The 23,751-nt window shown below is 35.1% G+C and overlaps 2 protein-coding genes across 2 annotated transcripts; both read left to right on the forward strand.

The window, feature by feature from the left end:
- The first annotated feature begins 1,716 nt into the window (after positions 1–1,716).
- On the forward strand, positions 1,717–6,062 carry LOC111499051 (probable pectate lyase 1). Its single transcript, XM_023150495.1, has 5 exons — positions 1,717–1,945; positions 3,196–3,279; positions 3,655–4,297; positions 4,373–4,615; positions 5,288–6,062. Exons 1-5 carry the CDS (start codon positions 1,842–1,844, stop codon positions 5,507–5,509), a joined length of 1,296 nt encoding a protein of 431 aa, XP_023006263.1. The 5' UTR covers positions 1,717–1,841; the 3' UTR covers positions 5,510–6,062.
- An 8,084-nt stretch (positions 6,063–14,146) lies between these two features.
- On the forward strand, positions 14,147–18,524 carry LOC111499050 (receptor-like protein kinase 2). Its single transcript, XM_023150494.1, has 2 exons — positions 14,147–17,120; positions 17,814–18,524. Exons 1-2 carry the CDS (start codon positions 14,261–14,263, stop codon positions 18,338–18,340), a joined length of 3,387 nt encoding a protein of 1,128 aa, XP_023006262.1. The 5' UTR covers positions 14,147–14,260; the 3' UTR covers positions 18,341–18,524.
- Positions 18,525–23,751: the final 5,227 nt, after the last annotated feature.

Genomic DNA, 23,751 nt, shown 5'->3' on the forward strand with positions numbered 1-23,751 from the left:
TTAAATTAAAAAAAAATTTATAGGTTTAGATATTATAATTTAGTGAATGATTAGGCTTAAAAAACACTCACCTTTTCCACTATCATGGCCAGAATTGAGGAATGAGAAATTTAAAATTGAATTTAATTTTAAGATGGAAACTAAAAAAAAAACAAAAAGGGGAAAAAGATAATTTAACAGGCTGTCACCTAATGCTCCACACCCACCAGGCTGATCCACCAAATCAAGAGCCGTGATTGGTGCCTGTGACTGTGATTCACACGCCCAAGCAACCACAAAAATTTAATTAAATAATTTAATCACTTTATTATATATATTTACTGACCGCGAAATCAGCTGAAAACCGTGACATCTGTCTCCGGCAACCGTATTCCGTACCTTCCATCCCACGTCTTCCTTCAGCTCCCGTCCGACGTAGCACCAGGTAAAAATAATCTCCATTTAATTTTAACTCTAAATTTTGAATTAAATTAAATTAAATTAAATTAAATTAAATCATATCATATTAAAATTAAAATTTGCATAAAAATAAGTTTCACCCATATTAATAATTAAGTAATTTCACTAATAATCATAAATTAGACTTAAAATATTCATTTTTAAATTAATTTTCTCTAAAATTTTACAAAATTACGTATCCTTTATAATTATTTAATATATACAAAATTTTATAACAATTTTTGGAGCAAAAATTTATAAAAGGTTATGTTTATAACATTTTTTTTTAAAATTTAAATGCAATTTGATGAAATTAAAGTTAGTAAAAATTCATATAATTATACTACGTTCAACAGTAAATCGTATATTTACTGTCGTGGTAAACAACGAGTAAGTTATCTTTTTTTTCACTAAGTTAAGCTCCATAGGGGGATTGGTAAAGCGTCAAAGCCGTAAAAAGAATAGAAAAAAAAAAAAAAAAAAAAAAAAAAAGTAAAAAAGAGCTTTGAATTCCAATTGGAAAAGACTGATTTATTCCTAAATTCTCATTGAAAAAAACATGGGAAAGAGGAGGGAGGGAGGGTTAAATTAGTCTTTTCGCTAATTATTCTATTAATTTATTAAAATTTTATTGATTTAATCTCTGTACTCTAAAAATAGTATAAAAAATCTCAAAATTCCAAATTATGTTTATAATTTCTGTATTATAGACCTTAAATTAATTTATATGTGCTATAAATTCAGATATTAAGTTAATAAAATTTACCCATATTTAGATTTTTTTTTTTTGTTTTGCCATCAACTTTTTTTTACCGACATTTATAAAATTCGCTTAAAAATAATAATCCTTTTAATAAACTTATTTTTATTTTTAAAATTTTGACAAGAAATAAATTATTCATAATGTAATATAAAAAAATCAAAATCATTATCCAAATTTCAATTAAACCATTTATTGTGCAATTTTATTTAAAAAAAAGTAAAATGCTTCCCCGGTTTTACTCGTTTTTATTGCATTTAAAATACGCTTTTATATACATAAAAAAATAAAAATGGTGAATTATAGAGGATAGACTAGAATATAGGATAATATATATGTATATATACACATATTATATATGTAACGGTGGGGTTTGTTGACGGCGTTAACGTCGGTTGAACGAATGTATGGGATTTGTTATCGTCTTCATATTTATCTGCGTTATATTTTTTTTGCCGTTGGAGGTTTGTCTATAAAAGGTCCGTTTTGTCCAAAGCTTTCACTGACATCACCACTGCTCGTTTCCCTCTGTTCTTCTGCATCTTCTTCCTCTTCCGCATTCTCTTTCCATTTCTTCTTCCTCTTAATTTCTCTCGCTACTTCGCTCCAGAGTTTGGCCGAGAGACAGAGAGAGGGGTCAGTAATGGCGGCACTTAGTAAGTGGTCTTCTCTGTCTCTGTTTGCCCTTGCAATGGTGTTCTTCGTAACAATCGCTGTGATTCGCAAGGGAGAGACGTCTGAAGTTAGGTAAGCTTTTCTATTCTCCCTTACCTCTGTTTCTCTTGCAATCTCAATGCGATGTGTTCGATTTGGTAACTGATTCAAGCGACATTGTGTGAAATTTCTGGTTACGATTAGAGAATTCAAGATTCGTATACTGCGAATTACTTTCGATTTGGAGATTCTTGAATGTTGATTTAGTGTTTTTCATATGATTTTGGATCAATGTAGTAATGTAGAAATGAACGAGATGTAGAAACTTCGTTCCATTGCTTTAATGGTGTTCTTCAGTCTGGTACTTATTTAGGAAAAGAAATGAGGAATAACAACAGAATCTCTGAATTCGAAATGAACTGTAGCGGGATTGTTTCTTGTTCGTCTTTTCTGGATTTTGCCGAACTGTGTTAGCGATAGAGTTTCAGAGCTCTAGCAACTCATCAATGGCGGCTTGGGTCATTGTTCCTTTCATCAACTCGAGTAACGAAAAAGAGGCGAAAATCTGTACCGAATAAAACGATTTCAGCCGTGCGTTTTACTCATCTTGCTATAATCACTGCCGTTGGATTCTCATCGGATCCGTGTGGGGTGATAATCCAACTGTAGCTAACTATCTCAACCGTTGAGATCACGATCCTCGATCTGGACCGTTTGTTTCGTTAACAGTTATATTCCCCTTCGGATTCCTTCGCTGCAGTGAATAAAACTCCACGCACTGCTAGTTTACTTCCGTAATTACCCCAATAAAATCCTTTTAATTTCCCAAATTGTTTGATAAAATTCCGGGGTATTTCAGTCATTTTATTCACAAGAATAAAAGGACAATTTCTTTTTTTCCCGTTTTTCTTTTTCCCCCTCTAATGCCGACCAATCGTTTCGCTTCAATTCTCTATCTAAACAAAAGCGCTTTTTCAAACGGTTTTCTTTCCTGTGACAGAACGACAGTAAGGGCAGGGTGCGTGAGATCTCTTCCGCACCCACCTTGAGCGGCGAGCCATCAACTCTTCATTTTATTTTTCATTCCCCACGCGCCCTCTGATATTCCACGCGCCGTTACACTCAGAAACCTGTTGTTTTCACTAAATTAAGTTTAATCAATCAATTTGATGAGCATTGCCATCTATAAAAAATGATTTTTTTTTTTTTATTTGGTTTTGTTTTTGGTAGAATTCAAATATTTTTAAATTACTATGATGAATCAAATATTTTTAATGTTCAGAGAGAATTATAAGATGAGATCTAGGTGGGTTTGTCACTCAATTGGGTGATTCTGTTTTCAGGGTGCAGAATGATGATATGGAGGAAGAACTCAACAATGAGCATGCTGTGGATAATCCTGACGAGATTGCTGCCTCTGTTGAGATGTATGTCTTTTTCTTTCATTCCTTTTTGTTATCATTACATGTCTAAATCTTGCTGAAGTTGTTCATTATTAAAGAAATTAGTTGTTGTGAAATCTGGGTGGAATTGGATATTGTTCTTTTAATTAGTTGTGGCTCTCGTGGTGTAATCAAGTAGATCACATGCGTTTTTGTCCGTATCATAAATTCATACAAGAAGAGTTTCTAGACGTTATAATGGAAAAAGTCTTTGTCTTGTTCTGTTTGTGTAGTATTCATTTTCTTGTGGCCGTTGGGGTTAAAAATTAGTATGTTTTTCTCGGGATTTGTACTTTTAATTTGGGTTTCACAATAACTTGAAGGAGAGAGTTCATATGAAGATCATTTTTGATGTGGCAGGAGCATCCGTAATAGCACTGAAAGGAGGAAGTTGGGATACTTCTCTTGTGGAACAGGCAATCCTATTGATGACTGCTGGCGTTGTGACTCAAATTGGCACAGAAACCGTAAACGTCTATCAGAATGTGGCATCGGGTTTGGTCGGAATGCTATTGGTGGTCGTGACGGTCGTTTCTATGTCGTTACTGATTCGAGTGACCACGATCCAGTGAACCCGAAGCCAGGGACTCTTCGTCATGCTGTCATTCAAGAGAAACCTCTTTGGATTGTGTTCAAAAGAGACATGGTAATTCAATTGAAACAAGAACTCATCATGAATAGTTTCAAAACCATTGATGCTCGAGGAGTCAATGTACACATTGCCAATGGCGCTTGCATCACAATCCAGTTTGTGACTAATATCATTATCCATGGTCTTCACATCCATGATTGCAAGCCCACAGGGAATGCCATGGTGAGAAGCTCTCCAACTCATTTTGGGTGGAGAACCATGGCTGATGGAGATGCCATTTCCATCTTTGGATCCAGCCATATATGGATTGACCACAATTCGCTCTCTAATTGTGCTGATGGACTTATTGATGCCATTATGGGCTCAACCGCTATCACAATCTCCAACAACCACTTCACCCACCACAATGAGGTATGCTTCTTTTATTGCATTTATTATATGAACTTAAAGTTTTAAATAGATTTATCTCATTAAATTTGGTAACAGGTGATGCTTCTAGGCCATAGTGATTCCTACACAAAGGACAAGCAAATGCAAGTCACCATTGCTTATAACCATTTTGGCAAGGGGCTCATTCAAAGAATGCCAAGGTGTAGGCATGGCTATTTCCATGTGGTGAACAATGACTACACTCATTGGGAGATGTATGCCATTGGTGGTAGTGCCAACCCCACCATCAATAGTCAAGGCAACAGATATGCAGCTCCATCCAACCCTTTTGCCAAAGAGGTATACTCCTTTTAACGTTGATTTTGCGAGATTCTGCGGTGGGTAAGAGTACAAAACATTCCTTGGTGGGAGAGGAGAACAAAACCTTACTTGTAAGGGTTGTGGAAACCTCTCCCTAGCATAAACGTTTTAAAACCTTGAAAAGTCCAAAAATGAAAACTCAAAAAGAACAATATCTGCTAGCGGTGGGCTTGGACTGTTACATATGGTATTAGAGCTAGATACTGAGCGGTGTGCCAGTGAGTACATTGGATCCCCAAGAGGGGTGGAATGTGAGATCCGACATCAGTGGGAGAGGAGGAGAACAAAATATAAGGGTGTGAAAACCTCTCTCTAGCAGATGCGTTTTAAATTTAACAAAGATGACAATATGTGCTAATGGTGGGCTTGAATTGTTACAGATGGTATTAGAGTCAGATACCGAGTTGTGTGCCAGCGAGGATGCTGGACCCTTCAGGGAGGTGGATTGTGAGATCTTACCTTAGTGGGAGATGAGAACGAAAAATTACTTATAAGGGCGTAGAAACTTCCCCTAACAGATACGTTTTAAAACTTTGAGGAGAAATCTAAAAAATGACAAAATGTGCTAGCGGTGGGCTTAAGCCGTTCTAAATTTAGATTATGAAATTCGCTATTGTAGCTCACAAATTAGTTCGATACAATCCAATACAGGTGACTAAGCGAGTCGAAACGCCGGAGAGCAAATGGAAAGGCTGGAATTGGAGATCAGAAGGAGATATGTTACTAAACGGTGCATATTTCACCCCATCCGGCGCTGGAGCTTCAGCAAGCTATGCCAGAGCCTCCAGCTTAGGAGCCAAATCTGCTTCCATGGTAGGCTCCATCACTTCTTCTGCAGGTTCTCTCCCATGCCGCCGAGGCCATCCCTGCTAGAACTTCACCTCTCCATCATTTTAACTTCAACCCCAAATGTTTAAAAGCCATAGAACATAAAAGCCTTAAACTCCATGATTACACATTCATTTTTTTCCTTCAAACCCATCATTCCACCATTGTTGTTCATCTGTTGGTTCGCTCAACCTCGGCCTGCTTCAGCTGAAAAGAGAACGCCGCCGTGTTAGGTAGTAGGGGGCAGGTGCAGAAGCGTTGTTCTTCTTCTTCCTCCTCCTCCTCCTCTGTTCTTCACCAACTTAACCCATCTTCCCATCTCTATCAGTCATTCTGTGATGTTACCCTATGTTTGTTGAGTCCATGAAGGAGAGAGACAGCCTAAAGAAGATCATAAAAGTTAGCAGTGATGTTATTATGTTTTTGTCAGTTTTCTTGGCCTTTTCTCTCTTTTACTTAGTGGGCAACGTTAAGTTTTGGTTACAGTTGGTTTGTTTATATACTCATTATTATGCCCTCAACATTTGTCTGTGATCTGCCAGCATTTTTATTATATAGCATGTGCTTTGTAGGGCCTAAACTGCCCCTTTTCCCCAAATTCTCTTTCCCATATTATATTATGCTTTCTAAATTACAGCCAATAAGATTATCAAAGCTCATGAACGCTCACTTTTTAGAGATTCGTTTTAATTTTTTTAATTACAAAAACCATAAAGTACTTTGAAACAACATGAGAATTTAAAAGAAAAAAAAAAGGTTGAAACTTCAAATTCTCGTCTTGTAACTCTTAGTAAATATTGTTCGGCTTGTTAGCTATTAACCTCATGGTTTTAAAACGTGCTAATAACGAGAAATTTGTTTATATACTCATTATTAGCACATCATCTCACAATCCATTCATTTTGTGAGCTTAGCGTTCTCGTTAGCACATCATCTCACAATCCACCCCCTTCGGAGTCTAGCGTTCTTGTTGAACCTTAAAATGTTTTTTTAAGATTCAAAGTCAAATTCTCATCTTGTAACCGTTAGTAAATATTGCTCGGATCTCACAATCCATTCATTTTGGGAGCCTAGCGTCCTCGTTGGCACACCATCGCACAATCCATCCCCCTTGGGAGTCTAGTGTTCTCGTTGGCACACTGTTCCAACCGATAAGAGATCTTACAATTCATCCCCCTTGGGGGTCTAGCGTCTTTGCTAACACACTGCTCAATATTTGACTGTAATTCTATTTGTAACCGCTTAAGCCCAGTGCAGGCCGATATTGTTTGCTTTGACCTGTTACATATTTTTAAAACGCGTATACTCGGAAAGATTTCCATATTTGTATAAGAAGCGATTTGTTCCCTCTTTGACTAACGTGCGATCTCACACGTATACTTCAAATGCATTAAAAAAGAAGTTTAGTGTTGTTTTCGTAATTATTTCGAAAATGGGAATAAATGCTTTTAAAAACATAATGTTATTGTATTATATCGAATGAAAATTATTTATTTTAAAAATGTGATTATTTATATTTATCTAAATATAAATTTATAAAATTTTATTTTTAAAAATATAAATTCCAAACAACCTCTTAAAAGCTGAAGAGAAAGCATTAAAGAGAGAAACAGAATGTCACGTGCTTGGTAATAGAAAGATAATGGTTTGGCACGTGACACATGCTTTATTCAGAAGTTTCGTCTTCCCCTTTACATCATTAATATGGATGAAAATAATACATTTTTTCTTTCAATAATTTTGATATTAATTAATATAATATAATATAATAATTCTTCGTGTTTTTTTTTTTTTTTTTCTTTTCAAAACTAGTTGAAGAGTTATTATTAAAGGAAAATAAAATATTATTAAAAATAATTAGTTAATATTATAAAAAAAAGAGTCACATCTTATATAAAGTTTAATATTTCAAAGGCTAAATTCATAAAAATAATTAATTTAAAATATATAAACCACATGATTCTCGTTTTTTCCAAAATGCTGTTTTTAGGTATGGTCTGGTTCCGACAAATATGATGTTAAATGGGCCAACCAACTGAAGCCCACTTCACCGTGGAAGGGGTTGAGCCCATAGCATTTCAATGGGCTACTTTCTTTTGGACATGAGAACATATTTGGGCTTGTAGGCCCAATATTTTACGAAAAGCCCAAAACCCATTTATAAACGTTGATTAACCATTTTTTATTTAATAAAATATCCAATTTAAACATACCTCAACCGATTTAAAATTTTTATTGAAATGCAATAAAATTTTATCTTCTAATTTTATATCTCGTGTTAGCAACGGTAGCTAGTTGTTGTTATTATTATTATTATTATTGATTTTTTTCTCTATAGAATTAAAAAGAAATGTTTTATAGATAAATAAATATACAAAATAAAGGAAAAAAAAAAAAAAGAAAAAAAGAAAAAAAAGGATGTGTGTGTAAAGAGCAAGAGGGTGAAGTTAGCAAGGGGAAGCCTTTTCCAGCATCACCAAACCCTGAATTTTGGGGTGGAGGGCCCTCCAAACTGCGCCGTTTTGACCTTTTTTTTTATTAGGATTATAATATTGATGAGTTATTGATATTTTCATTATATCATAGAAAAAATCAATGAAATATAATAAAAATATTATTAACATAGACATAATACTAATAATGAGAAATAATAATAATAATAATAATAATACCAACTCTTGTCCACAGCTCACTCTCTTCTATTTGTTTTTATATTCACCTAATTATACCTTTGCATTACATTTTTCTAAATTCATCTTCATTCTTTATAATTTTTTTGAAAAAAATATTTTTTAATTAAATTAGAATTGAAATAGGTTGAGTTGGGTCGGGTTGAGACATTACTTAATCATTAAATACTTGGGTTAGGTTTGTATAGAGAAATCAACGAACCCAACTGAATCAATAAATCTGGGTTCGTTTAATTCAAGACAAATTAATTTTAGAGAAATTCATGAACTAGCATGATCCATAAAAATTCATTTATTTGAATCCAATTTGATAATTCAATTCAAACGGTACAAATTGAGTTGAACTGATCGATTTTTTTGAATACCCTAATTAAAAAAAGTATAGGGGAGATCTCATATTAATCCCTACCAGATGTATTTTCAAACCATGAGGTTAACAATGATACATAACGGGTCAAAGCGAACAATATATGCTAGTGATGGGCTCGAGCTGTTACAAATGGTATCAGAGTCAAAACATTGAGCGGTATGCCAACGAAGACGCTGAACTATCAAAATGAGTGGATTTGTAAGATCTGTGTAACGTTAATAGTATTTGGTTTGAAATTGAAATATTTTTGTTAAAAATGATTCTCTTAGTCACGTGGTTGGCCTCAAAATGTGGGATGTGTTCTTGTTGTTGTCCAAAGCTACCATTACTACTCATAATTTATTAACAAAACCCTTTATTTTTTAGGCCATTTGCCTTTTCTTCTTTTGATATTGTTTAATATTGCACCCCATATACATCAAATGATTCTTCCCTTCATCTCTATTGCCACCTCTACTCTTTCTTTATTTCCCGTCCACCTTCGGAAGGGTTTGAATTTGTTTCGTTCAAGAAATTTAATATATCTTTAACGATCATTAGCTGATATCAATGTCCCTCTACAATAATTGATATGAATTCTTTTCATTTAGGTCGAAGATGAACGAACACCTGGATTGACTAAAATCCTTGGTGCATCCAACTAAGACATCTAACTCTAATGATCTCTCTAGCTCTTTCAGAAAAGAAAGAAAATACTAGCACAAAATTGGAGGGAATGCGTGGAAGCGTGTCTTTAGCTCCCGAATGATCTAAATTGAAAAATGATTGTCTTTAACCTAAAGTCGAAAAGGTCGAGCACGATGAACGATCATTGAGCCATAAAATTTTCAAATTGGAGAATTTTTTTGGACTAACTTTAAATTTTGGGTTAGTTGGGTTGGCAAACAGAGAAACGGAATAGAGTTCACAACCTAACTCAACTCGAGTTAAGTTGAGCTGGATTGTCGGATTTTTTTTTTAATATTTTAAAAAACTTTCTGATCCATAATATTTGTTTTTTCTAGAATAGCTAAAATCACACTAAATTCAAATATTAAATAAATTTTATTTTTCAAGTAGCGGAAGAAATAAATCATATAATATTTTATATAAAGTAAAAAATTTAAAAAAGTAGATATTAAATAAATAAAGAAAAAGAAGACCAAGACTTTATTATAATATAAATAATACAGATTCCTCCTAAAAGTCTCAGTTCTTCTACGACTTCAATTGGATTAAATAAATAAATAAATAAATAAATAACCCTTTAATGCATATGAAGCTTATCTATTCCCAATGTTTATTATTATTATTATTTATTATTATTATTATATAATATAACTCTGCATTTTGTCTATTTTTAAATAACATTATCGAATATTAAAAATGTATTCCGACAAGGCTTAAATTTGTAAAATATAAATCGTACGTTTCTGTTGGTTTGTTTTAATTGAATTATTATTTATGACATATATAGATATTATGGGGTTTCATTAAAATTAATGATAAAATTTAATTAAAAAAATAAATTTTAAATTTTTATAAATTATTTAATAGATATATGAGATCTCACATGAGGATGAGAATAAAACTTTCCTTATAAGAGCGAGGAAACTTGTTAAGGATATTTAGTAATAAATTATAATTTACCATATATATTATATTTGATATTTTATTATAAGGCAAATATCTAATATTTGCCTTATTATTATTTCCATTTATTACTATTTCCATATCCTTGTAATTCATTTGATTATAAATAAGATAACTTTCACACCATTTAGGTGTGGTGGATTAATCAAACATTCACAAAACTTCTCTCTAGTCAACACGTTTTAAAACTGCGAGACTGATGACAGTAAGTAACGGGCCAAAATGGGCAAAGATAGACACTGGGTGATGTGCCGGTGACGACGCTGGTCTCCAAGGGAGTGAAATTGTGAGATCCCACATTGGTTGGAAAGAGAGACGCAATATTTTTTATAAGAGCGTGAAAATCTCTCCCTAATAGACGTGTTTTAAAATTGTTAGGCTGATGACGATACGTAATGAACCAAAACAGACAATTATATCTTGATCATATATGGATTGAGTGTGGTAAGCATCAGGTGTTTTCGAGTAGGTAGGCTTTGTTTGAAACAATGTATCGAGTTTTTTCTTATTCGAATGAATCTTGCACGAAAATAGGACAATCATATCAGGATTCTTCACGATCATTTTTCTTTATCCTTTTCTACTCATGTATCCTTTATTTACTCGAACGTCACGAAAATACGAGAATTTATTAAGAAAAAAACGAGTAAATATGGTGTAACAAGTAAAGGTAAAATGATTATTAACACAACACATTATTTTACTGTCTGATTTTACAGTACAATTAATTAATGTTGGTAAAAGGTAGAAAGAGCATCCAATGAGGTAAAAAGCTGGTCAATTTAGGGTTAAGGAAAGTCATAAATTGTGTTCAGACCAGACTGGTCGGATCCAGATGTCTGAATCTTATGTCTATCAACATTTTTCCTTTTCAAGCAGCCATTATTCACATTTCACAACCCTAACTCATCAAATATTTTCTGATTTTGGTACATTTTCATGAATTTATAAGTACGGTTGTGTTCCATCACCAGTTACGAAACGTGTGAGGAAGATCCGGGTGGTGACAACCGTGACAATTTTGTTGACTTTAGTGGTGAGGAGTTTGAGCTTGATCAAAATACAGACGAGCAACATGAAAAAGACATTGATGGATAGAGCGACATCCAGTAATTGAATTAGTCATAGATAACATTGTCGGCCATGTTGATAGTCTTATGAAGGTGGAAGGCGACACCAATGCCATAACAGAAGGGGATAGATATTCTATCGAGGGAGATTTGGAAAGTCCGTTGCCATGGAGAACGAATAGACTTAAGTCCAACGAGAAATAAAAAGAACAATAAACCAACAGTGAGACCAATTCGAGAACGCGAGTATTATCCACTAATAAATGAAAAGGCTACATAAAAGATAAAAAGTTGACAAAAGCCCTAGACTCGAGATTGAAAATCACTTTAGGGTTAAAATTGATGCAATCAACCAAGTGTAAAGTAGAAATCGAACGTTTTTTTCTTTCTTACGGACCTTCTTGTCTTATACTAGAATATGCATCCAATATTGTGTCAAAATGGTATTTCCTACCGATCCATACCATTCTTCAGTCTACATAACCGGTCTCCACACCCCAACTTGGTTCCTTTCTCTAGACTCAAACTGTGATCGAGAGAGCACACCCTCATTGAACCATATTCAATGGACCTTACTCGTCTTTTGACAGCCATCATCCTAGGTTGCTTGCTTACCAAGCCATCTTAACTTCATTCCTTCCCCTCGTCAACTCGGTAAAGCAATTTCATTACTAAAACTTATTCGATGAATGACTTCACAATTTGGGATACATGTGCAAGAAATGAAAGGGAATTCATCTTGTTTATCAATCATTTGCAAATGCCCTTTTTTAGGGCAAAGTAGAGAAGGCTCTTCTTTTCCCAACCCTAGCTAGGACCCTACCTTTAATTATTTGAAACTCAAGTCGCTCTCCACTATGAATGAAGAATAAAGGGCTTTGCTCTCTTACCCTTTTAACGGTTCTCGATCAAAGTATAACCAAACAAAATGGTCAAACCCTAGTCTCGATCTTTCTTTATGCCCTCCTACTGGTATGATATTATCAATCTTGAACGTAATATTTAGGGTAGGTAATCAAACTCTTTTGAATTGGATCTGATACATGCATGAGTTTTAAGTGTGTTTAATTAGTCACAACTTTCAAAACCCTGACTGGGTTTTTGAAATTTTGAAATTTCGTATGATGAAACTCCTCGATCCGTTGTACTGGAACGACCCGAGTTACAGGTAGTGTTTGAAATTGTCAAATCTTACCTCAATCTGAGACAGCTGATGGAGACCTTGTAACATATGGTCATTCCTTAGCTTTTAAACTTTTAATTTTGTGTCCTATATATTACTAACGTTTGACACATTTATGTAAAACTCGAGGAGTCGAGCTCAGAGATTTTTTAGGCACGCTACACATTAATAAAATCATCGTTCATTGCTCCTATTTATAAACGTACAATCGTTCTTCTCTCATCGTCACGAAATTTATTCCTTCTCCGAACTTGGGAAATTCAAATCTCCACCCGAGATTGCACCAATCATTAGGGTTTAGGGTTTGTTTAGGTGTTGTAAATAATTTTGTAAAATTGTGATGTGCTAAGTTTGTCATGTGGGTTGTGCAGAGGGCGCGTGAGCTAATCTACCAAACCATTTCCATGATATTTTAAGTATTAATTAATATTAATCAAAGTTTTTGTGCACAAAATTTTCAGAAATTAAATATTATTTTAATGCAAAAGAAGCAATTTTATAAGCTAAATTTTTATATATTATTTTATTTAATACTTTTTTATTAATATGAGAGAGGGTGGTGGCTGGTGGCGCCGATCTCAAGACATTGGAGTTTTAAACAATTTGCTTATTATTAATTAATTAATTAATTAATTAATTAATTTTCTCCTCTCTTAAATATTTTTTAATTTTCTTTTCTATGCCACTATTATTTTAATTTTTTTATTTTAATTTTTTTTATTTTGAATTTAAGAGGAATATATGTTTTAGAATTTGTAATTTAATCCCTCCGAGTAAATAAGGAGTACATAAATATACAATGATCTGAGTGAACGAAAGTGATTATGAAGATATAAATATTAAAAATATTTAAAAGAATTAGAGAGGTTCATCTCTAGCCACACGATTAATCCTCGTTTAAACTGGGAACAGAAGATGGAGTAGGGTGAAATTATATTCCCGTCCCCTATCCCGCCCTTGACCTTACCAAATCTCCACCCTACCCACCTCATCGCGTGTATATATATATAAAAGTGGTAAAAATTTCAATCGTGTAAAAATAAAAGAGAATTTAGACATTTCTAAAAAGAATTGATAGTCACTATCTATACCCATAATATATAGTTTTTTTTAGTGATTAAGACTAAAAAGATTAATATTCGCATGCGAGGATAATGTTGACTCTTTGAAACATTATATATATAATACCACTTGTCACAATCACATTTTTCTCGGTAACAATCTTTGCAATTGCGCAACACTCACTCCCAACGTCAAGTGAGTCAAGCCAATTTGAATTTATGTCACCTACGGTCGAGCAATGCAATGTATGCTCAAGTCTCTTTCCCTATTGTGAGAAGTAGGTTTTGAAAACCGGTTTGAAAGTACGAATGAAAAAAGATGTGAAAGAACGATATATAAATATAAGCAAAAACAACCTAACAATTTCAATAACTTGTAATAAAAAAAATTAAGTCATTACACAATGAATAATCAATTAATTTTGATTAGAATTTTTAATATACTATAATTTAGAAAATAATAATTATAAACACTTAAAAAAAATAGTTGTAATGTAACCAAAAAAAAAAAAAAAAAAAAAAAAAGAAGTATATTTTTTCATCTAAAAGAAATGAAAATAAAATCAAAGAAGACCAAAGACACGAAGACTAAAATATTATTGTCTTCTTGTTCTTGTTTTTTTTGAATTTTTAAGAAACAAAATCCTAGGTATTTGTACACTCTGTTCTAGTTTGAGCTTGAGTCCATGGCAAGGAAGAGCAAACACTCTCAAAGCTCCCAAGATCTTTAGAGTTTTCGAACCCCAAAAATTATGCAAACCCAAGAAGAAAAGTTCGGAATTTGAGGCAAATGTCCATTCAATCCCTCTTCTTCTTCTTCCTCTTCTTCATTCATTCTTCTTTTTCTGCAACGAACCATGAAGCTTCCATTCTCCTCTCATGGCTTCACAGCTCCTCCACTCTGTTTCCCCCTTCCCCTGTTTTTCCCGACTGGAATGTCCTTGACTCAACGCCCTGTAACTGGACCTCCATTACTTGTTCTTCTCATGGTTTCGTCACTGAAATCAACATCATTTCAATCCCTCTTCAGCTCCCTTTCCCTTCAAATCTCTCCTCTTTTCCTTCCCTTCAAAGGCTTGTCATTTCCGATGCTAATCTCACTGGCTCCATTCCTTCCGACATTGGTGACTGCACTGAGCTCACTCTCATTGACCTCAGCTCGAACGCCCTTGTCGGAACAATCCCGACAACCATTGGAAAGCTACAGAACCTCGAGGAGCTGATCTTGAACTCCAATCAGCTCACTGGCAAAATCCCACTAGAGCTCACTAATTGTAAAGCCCTCAAGAACTTGCTCTTGTTTGACAACCGGCTGACCGGAGGAATCCCTTCCGATGTGGGCAAATTGGGGAATCTTGAAATTCTTAGAGCAGGTGGGAATCGAGATATCAGCGGTGAAATCCCAGAAGAGATTGGAAATTGCAGGAATTTGACGATTTTGGGTCTGGCTGACACCGGAATTTCAGGCTCTTTGCCTAGTTCTTTAGGCAGGCTTCAAAAGCTTCAAACTTTGTCCATTTACACGACCAAGATCTCCGGCGAGATTCCACCGGAGTTAGGTAACTGTTCTGAGATTGTTAACTTGTTTCTTTATGAAAATAGTTTATCTGGTTCTGTTCCTAAAGAGATTGGTAAGCTGCAGAAGCTTGAGCAGCTGTTTCTATGGCAGAATGAGCTAATTGGGACAATCCCATCTGACATTGGTGAATGTTCTAGCTTGAAAAAGATTGATCTTTCATTGAATTTTCTTTCTGGGGCTATTCCTTTAACGTTAGGAGGGCTGTCTTTGCTTGAAGAGTTCATGATTAGTAACAATAACGTGTCGGGGTCGATACCTTCGAATCTTTCGAACGCGACGAATCTTTTGCAGTTGCAGCTTGATAGTAATGAGATTTCTGGTTTGATCCCATTTGAGTTGGGGATGCTATGGAAGTTGAATGTGTTCTTCGCTTGGCAGAATCAGCTCGAAGGAAGCGTTCCATCGAGTTTGTCAAATTGTTCGAATCTTCAAGCTCTTGATTTGTCTCATAATTCATTAACAGGAAGTGTTCCTCCTGGATTGTTTCATCTTAAAAACTTGACAAAGCTTCTTTTGATTTCAAATGATATCTCTGGAACATTGCCACCTGATGTCGGTAACTGCTCGTCTCTTATCCGAATGAGGCTCGGAAACAATCGGATTGCCGGGGAGATTCCGAGCTCGATCGGTGCTCTACAAAGCTTGGATTTCCTTGATTTGTCAAGAAACCATCTTTCAGGATCATTGCCTGTTGAGATTGGGAATTGTAAAGCTTTGGAAATGATTGATATCAGCAACAATGAGCTGAAAGGTTCATTGCCTCAGTCACTTACTTCACTGTCTCAGCTCCAAGTTTTGGATGTCTCATCAAACCAACTTGATGGTGAGCTTCCAGCTAGTTTGGGGAATCTTGTTTCTTTGAATAAGCTCATTCTAGCTCGAAACGCTTTCTCAGGAACAATTCCCACATCGCTAAAACATTGTTTGAGTCTCCAACTTCTTGATCTTAGCACCAATGAGCTTATCGGGAACATACCGATTGAATTAGGTTCGATCGAGTCGCTCGAGATTGCTCTCAACCTTAGTTGTAATGGTTTCACTGGCTCATTGCCTTCTCAAATGTCTGGACTTAGTAAGCTCTCTGTTCTAGACCTTTCACATAACAGCCTTGAGGGTGATTTGAAGCCGCTTGCAGGGCTCGATAATCTCGTCGTGCTTAACGTTTCGTTTAATAACTTTACTGGTTATCTTCCGGACAACAAACTTTTCAGACAACTATCACTGACTGACTTGGCAGGCAATAACGGTCTCTGTTCTTCGATTCGAGATTCGTGTTTCTTGACAGATTCCGATAGGGAAGGACTTGCTAGAGATGGGGATGATACAATGAGATCAAGAAAGCTCAAGCTAGCAATTGCATTGCTCATTGTACTAACTGTTGTGATGATTGTAATGGGCGTGATTGCGGTGATTCGAGCTCGAACGATGATTCGAGATGAGGATTCGGAGCTGGGAGATACATGGCCTTGGCAATTCACACCATTTCAAAAGCTGAGTTTCTCTGTTGAGGAAGTGTTGAGGTGTCTTGTGGACGGTAACGTGATCGGCAAAGGGTGTTCGGGGATGGTTTATCGAGCTGAAATGGCTAACGGAGAAGTGATTGCAGTGAAGAAGCTGTGGCCAACTATGATGGCAACAGACAATAGCTACAATGACGATAAATGTGGCGTTCGTGATTCGTTTTCAGCAGAAGTTAAAACTCTAGGCTCGATACGACACAAGAACATCGTGCGGTTCTTGGGCTGTTGTTTGAATCGGAATACACGACTACTAATGTATGATTATATGCCGAATGGTAGTTTAGGAAGTCTCCTACATGAGAGAAATGGGAATACCTTGGAATGGGATCTAAGGTACCAAATCTTACTAGGTGCAGCACAAGGCCTTGCCTATTTACACCATGATTGTGTCCCTCCAATTGTTCATAGGGACATTAAGGCCAATAACATACTCATCGGTCTTGAATTCGAGGCCTATATCGCTGATTTCGGCCTTGCCAAGCTTATCGACAATGGAGATTTCGGTCGATCATCCAACACAGTTGCAGGGTCCTATGGCTACATTGCTCCCGGTGAGATTTTTTCTTTCAAATCACTTGAAAACTCATGTAATCCACTACTGTTTTATGAGATCCCACGTCAATTGGAGAGGAAAACGAAACATTCCTTATAAGAGTGTGGAAACCTCTCCTTAGCAGACGTGTTTTAAAACTTTGAGAGAAATCCTAGAAGAGAAAACTTAAAGAGGACAATATCTGCAAGTGGTGGACTTGGGCTGTTACAAATGGTATCAGAGCCGGTCATTGGACGGTGTGTAAGTGAAAATGCTGGGCCCCCAAGGTGGGTGGATTGTGAGATCCTACATTGGTTGGAGATGTGAATGAAGCATTCCTTATAAGGGTATGAAAATCTCTTCCTACCAAATGCGTTTTAAAACCTTTAGGGGAAGCTTAACGGAAAGCCCTAAGAGGAGAATATCCGCAAGCAGCGGGCTTGGGCCTTTACAAATGGTATTAGAGTCGGTCACTGGGCAGCGTGCCACCGAAGACGCTGGCCCCCAAGAGGGTGGATTGTGAGATCCCACATTGGTTAGAGAGGGGAACGAAGCATTTCTTATAAAGGTGTGGAAACCTCTCCTACACAGAAACGTTTTAAAACATTGAGGGGAAACCTAAAAGGGAATGTCCAAAGAGTACAATATAACGGTGGGCTTGAGGTGTTACATGTTTCGATCTTAATTAGTATTCTATTTTTGTCCATTTCAGAATACGGTTACATGATGAAGATAACTGAGAAGAGCGATGTCTACAGCTACGGTGTTGTGATAATCGAAGTCCTAACAGGAAAACAACCAATCGACCCAACGATACCCGACGGACAACACATCGTAGATTGGGTGAGAAGAAAGAGAGGGAATGAAGTCTTTGACTCAAGCTTGCAATCAAGACCAGAGACAGAAATAGAGGAGATGATGCAAGTTTTAGGCATAGCGTTATTGTGCGTAAACTCGTCACCAGACGAGCGACCGACAATGAAAGATGTGGAGGCAATGCTGAAAGAAATCAAACACGAAAGGGAAGAGTATGCGAAAGTCGACGTGCTGCTCAAAGCTGGCTCCTCTCCTGCCAATGGTGGGCAAGAGAACAAGAGCTCGAATAATGTTAATGGCGTTGGAATCGCAACATCTTCAAAAATGTCGACCAGATGCTCGTTGCCTAAAAGCAATAACACGAGCTTTTCTGCTTCCTCGTTGATCTACTCGACATCGTCCTCTAATGGCAGAAAGAGTTAAATTTTTTTGTAAAATAGATTGATTTGATGGTTAAGCCAAAGTGGGAAGTTTGTTTATGATCAACAAGAACATTTCTTCTTTCAATGATGTAAAAAAAAGAACAAAGATTGATATTTCATAGCTTTAGATCAAGTTTGTGATCCAACCACTTTATTCAATAATGAAGGAACTACTTGCTTGTTAATTTTTCTTTTTAATAAATTATCTAACAACGAGCGGTATGCGTGGTTGAACAAGTTTGGATTTTGTACGAATTGTGCTCGGTTGGCAAAGGTAAGCCTCGTTGATGGTTCGACGAAGCTATAAAGTAGGGCGAAAAATGTGAATGGAATTTGAGTCCTCCTTAATGCTTGAAGTGAGTGTGTTAAGATCAGGACGCTGCATAGTTGAACAAGTTGTGTTCGGTTGGCGAAGGTAGACTTCGTCGAAGGTTTGACGAAGCCATAAAGCCGGACGAAAAATGTGAATGGGGCTTGAGTCTTCCTTAAGGCTTGTCGTGAGTGTGTCAAGATCATGACGTTGTACGGTTGAAGAAGTACGACTGTAACAATTGATATCAAAGCCACACTTTGTGATCGAATAAGATAGAGAACTCGAGGGTCGAATGAAGACTTTGAAAATGTTGTAAACCATAGCCTGATTAAAAATCCAATCTATGAACTTGTTCCTACCAAGAATAACAAACCCGTGAGCTTAGTCTCTACAAGAATAACAAACCCGTGAGCTTAGTCTTAGAGAACATTTAAATGTATTCTTAGGATTTTTCCTTATAATTTTGTGGATTTGAGACATTTTCTGTCGAATCTCATATTCATAATAATTATTACACAAACAAAAACAAGAAGAAATCTTCAAAGATAACAACAAATGCAATCATTAAAATCCACAAACTCACATTCGATCCACAAGGAGACATCAAATGACCAAGATTCTGTCGATTCAATGGTCTGATTTCATTCTCCATTTGGATAAAATTAAACAAAACAACCTAAAACCCATAAAAAAATATTGCATTTTGAATCAAACCCTTCTTTTAAGTACTTCGTTATTTCAAAATCAAAAGTGTTAGTGTAACTGACTCTTCACAATGGTATGATATTGTCCACTTTGAGCATAAGCTCTCATGGCTTTGCTTTGGGCTTCCCCAAAAGGCCTCATACCAATGGAGAGTGTATTCTTAGATTATAAGATCATGATCATTCCCTAAATTAACCGATGTGGGACTTTCATCATCCAACAACTCCATTGCTCACTTTGACTCGTTACGTATCACGATTTTAAAACGCGTTTCATATGGTTTTCACACTCTTATAAAAAATGTTTTGTTTCCCGCTCCAACTGATATGAGATCTTACAATCTACCCTCTCTTGAGGGCTCGGTTTCTGCTCTAATATCATTTGTAACAGCTGATAAAATCCATTGCTAATAAATATTGTCCGCTTTGTCTCGTTATACATCACCGTCAGCCTCAGTTTTAAAACGCATAAGCTAGCAGGAGAATTCCACACCCTTATAAAAGATATTTTGTTCCACTCTCGAACCGATAAATTTGTTCACGCATTTACTAGTGTGAAGTGTTTTCTCAACATTTGAATGATAAGAACACAAATTTGACTTGAATTTATACTAACAGTCCCATCAAAACAAGAGTTCATATGATATATAAAACAATGAATGATACGGAGGTTGAAAGTTCCAAGTAATTAATGACGAACATATGTATGAACATATTAAAGTCAAGACTTTTTTTTTTCTTTTTTCTATTGAATATGGTTCATTTCTTGTCCATTAATTTACCTTCATTTGTGAAAGAACTCATTTATTTCTGCTTTGACCATGAGTTGAAGTCATGAAACATCATCTAACCATATAACACGTTTAACGTATTTATAACAGCTCAAGACCACTACTAATAGATATTGACTCCTTTAGCCCGTTACTTATCACCATCAGTTTCACGATTTTAAAGCGCGTTTGTTAGGGAGAAGTTTTCACACCCTTATAAGAAATGATTTGTTCTCCTCTCCAACCAATGTGGGGTCTCCCTAACAGGCGCGTCTTAAAATCGTGAAATTGACGACGATATGTAATGAGCCAAAGCATATAATATCTATTAGTGGTGAGTTTAGATTGTTACAAATGGTATCAGAGCCCATCGCTGAATGGTTCGAGCACGGGTCAGAATAGAGTTAGACTCTCTCCATAATAGACGCGCAGAAGTCTTTGATCATTTGGGTAGGGTTCTTTGCAGTTCCCCCATGCTCCTCAAACTGTGGCCTTTACTTTCTCTGTTATTGTTTTCTGCTGTTTTTGTTATCTTTTCTGTTGTTTCGACACCTTTTAGTCATTTTTGATAAATTTCTAATATTGAATCCAACCAAAATAATATAAATTATTATCTTATTAGTATATTTAGATGGGTTTAACGTATTGATTATGGGTGTATACAAAACCTAAAACCCGAATTGATTTGGTTCAGTTTTCAGATTCAAAGAAGAAAAAAATTTAATCAACCCGAACAGAGCTTGGTCCAATACTTTGAGCTTTAGCCTTGCTCATCTGCAAGCTGCCTCCTGCCACTGCTCGCTACTTACAATGGCATGCTACTCCCCTCTCACGACCAACCAACCAATTATAGTAACTAGTTGAACGATCTAGTTCCAAAACAAAGGGTTGGGTTGAGTTGGGCTGCGAAACAATTTGGGGTTACTTGGATTACCAATCTAACCAACTTGAATTTCGAGTTGGTCTAAAAGGCCTAATCCAACTCGTCTACATCCCTAATATTAAGAGTCTTCCTACAAAATAAATGTAGCCACAAAAATTAGAACACATAAAAACAATCTCGTCCTAGTTTAACAACGATCGAGGGCATGATACCGAGTGATTTTTCCATTTGAATATAGCAGTGTTTAATATGTAATGGTGTAAAAGTGAGTTTGGATCACTTTCAAACGTGCCTAAATCAAACCCGAACCCTTTTGAAAGGTTTTAATTTCTCATCACTTATATAAATCAACTCATATCTCAACTTAAATAGAATCAAATATTTGAAATGGGGTATACGAGTTTAGAATGAATTGACTTACACATTTGGCAGTGGAAGTATAGAAAGATAACGATCGATCTAAACATAGTTAAGCAAATAAAACGTTCTCAATAAAAAAAAAAAATGCAAAAAAGTGCAAATTCTCTAAAACCCAGTAGAGAAAATCATACATTTTCATTGATTTTATGGTTTTAATACAATAATATGAAGAAAGAATCACAAGTTTTATTGTTCTTTAAGGTTTTCGAGAAAATTAAGGTTGTTTTCTCTACTTAAATGGCCAATAAAACTGCCATGTTTTTGATATTGCCCTAATTTGGTCGGTAAAAGACTGTTAAACTTTTTTTTTTTTTATCTTTCCTACCTACAAATAGAAGATCGAGATAATTTACGAAGGGTAGATAAACTGTTTGGTCGGTAAAACTTTTTTTTATAAAAGGTTAAAATGATATAATATTACTTCAAAAGTTACCATGGAAGGGTGTTAATGAAAAGTAATTAAGTTCATGAATATGTTTAAAACAAAATACCAATGGTTTTCATCTAAAATTAACCGAAATTATGTTTTTAATTTAATTTTTTGAAAATTTTAAGACAATGGTTGAAAGTTTAGTTTAGAGTATTTTTGAGACAAATTACATCTGTATTTTTATTAATTTAGACACGATATCCATAACATTAGTCTTTTTTGACTAAACCATGACATGAAAAGAAAAGTTGTCTCGACCGAACAGACTTGAAAAGCCATATGATCCAACAAGAAATAATGGATACGATAGCATACGAAAAACACTATTATAAATTTTTTATAGCATTTTTTGTACGTTGTGACAATCCATATTATTAAAAGTCTAAGAAAACAGCTGCTGTGTGTAATTCTATTAGGTTTGGCAGCAACAAAATTGAAAGAGGGGAGCTATGCATTTCCCTCCCGAGAACCCAAGTCTTTTGCAGAACTCATCACAATTTGGCTGATCCTCACACTTGCTCCTACACTCATATCCCGCCATTCCTACAAAAATACAATCCATTTTAATCAGGGTTCGATCAATATCATCTTGTTTTTCGATTTGAAGAACAAATCATCTGTTTGATAACGTTTTCATTTCTTATTTTTCATTTTTTGAAAACATTTCGATTTTTAAAACAACACAAAGTCTATTTTTGTTGTTTATATTTCGAGTTCTTTTTAGAAACATATCGTACGATCGTTAAAACTTACCGAGGGAAGAAGAGAGGAAGATAGCAAAGATGAAGACAACCCATCGAAGAGCAATAGAAGATGCATATCCACAAGACATTTTTAGTGATTGTTTTTTAGAATATTGCAATTGAAAGAGGTTGAAAATGGAAGATATATATAACAAAATGGCTATGCCTAATTACTTGAAAAAAAATCTAATTAATAACATATTAATCTGGAATGATTTTATACGCTCTTTATATGGTATGTTTTTACTACGTTAAGAAATATTATTAAATTTATTATGATTTTATACCTATTTAAATGGAAACTATATTAGAAAATCAAATTTTTTTGGTAAAAATTTATTTGAAAAATAAAGTTTATTGTCTGGAATCTGATCTCCACGGGAAATCCTTTGTAATCCTCGAAAAAAAATAAATGGAGGATTTTGCACTAATAAAAAATAAAAACCGAAAAGACGACGAAAGTGAAACAACTATAAAAGTGAAACAAACCAACCACAAATGTGTTCATACCTCTCTCGTTTCTGTCTCATTTCAACAAAATGAGTTTATTTTCGACACTTATGCTTTCTGTCTTAATTTCACTGTTCTTCTTTAACCAATTCACTACTATCGAAGGATCAATCTTCCAACACCGAGAGATTCTCGTCAAGATAACAAATGCTTTGAAAAGTAGAGAGCATATCACTGTTCACTGCAAATCTGGCGACAATGACTTGGGAGTCCACAATCTGACAGCTTGGGCTGATTACGACTTCAATTTTCGTCCAAATTTATGGGGCACAACATTGTTTTACTGTTCCTTCCAATTGCCTGACGCGTTTCATTACTTTGATATCTATATAGATAAGAGAGATAGAAAGAAATGCAATTATACTGAATGTTTGTGGCTTGTGACTGAGCAAAGAATGTGTATGTACAACTATAAAACCACTAAGTATGAGTTTTGCTACGAGTGGTCAAGTAAAAAATCCATGTATCTATAAAATGAGAATGTTGGATTTTAATATTGAAATAAATAAATGTTCTTGATATGTTATTTGTTTCGGTACTTTTTTTTCTTTCTTTTTTGAAGTTTGATATGATTAAACGCTATCAACATAAACTATGATATTAAGAATTGTTAACTTATGCGGGTCGTGATTGATAATC

The sequence above is a fragment of the Cucurbita maxima genome, unplaced genomic scaffold (genome assembly GCF_002738345.1).
Source record: "Cucurbita maxima cultivar Rimu unplaced genomic scaffold, Cmax_1.0 Cma_Scf00026, whole genome shotgun sequence".
In the NCBI taxonomy this organism is placed as follows: Eukaryota; Viridiplantae; Streptophyta; class Magnoliopsida; order Cucurbitales; family Cucurbitaceae; genus Cucurbita; species Cucurbita maxima.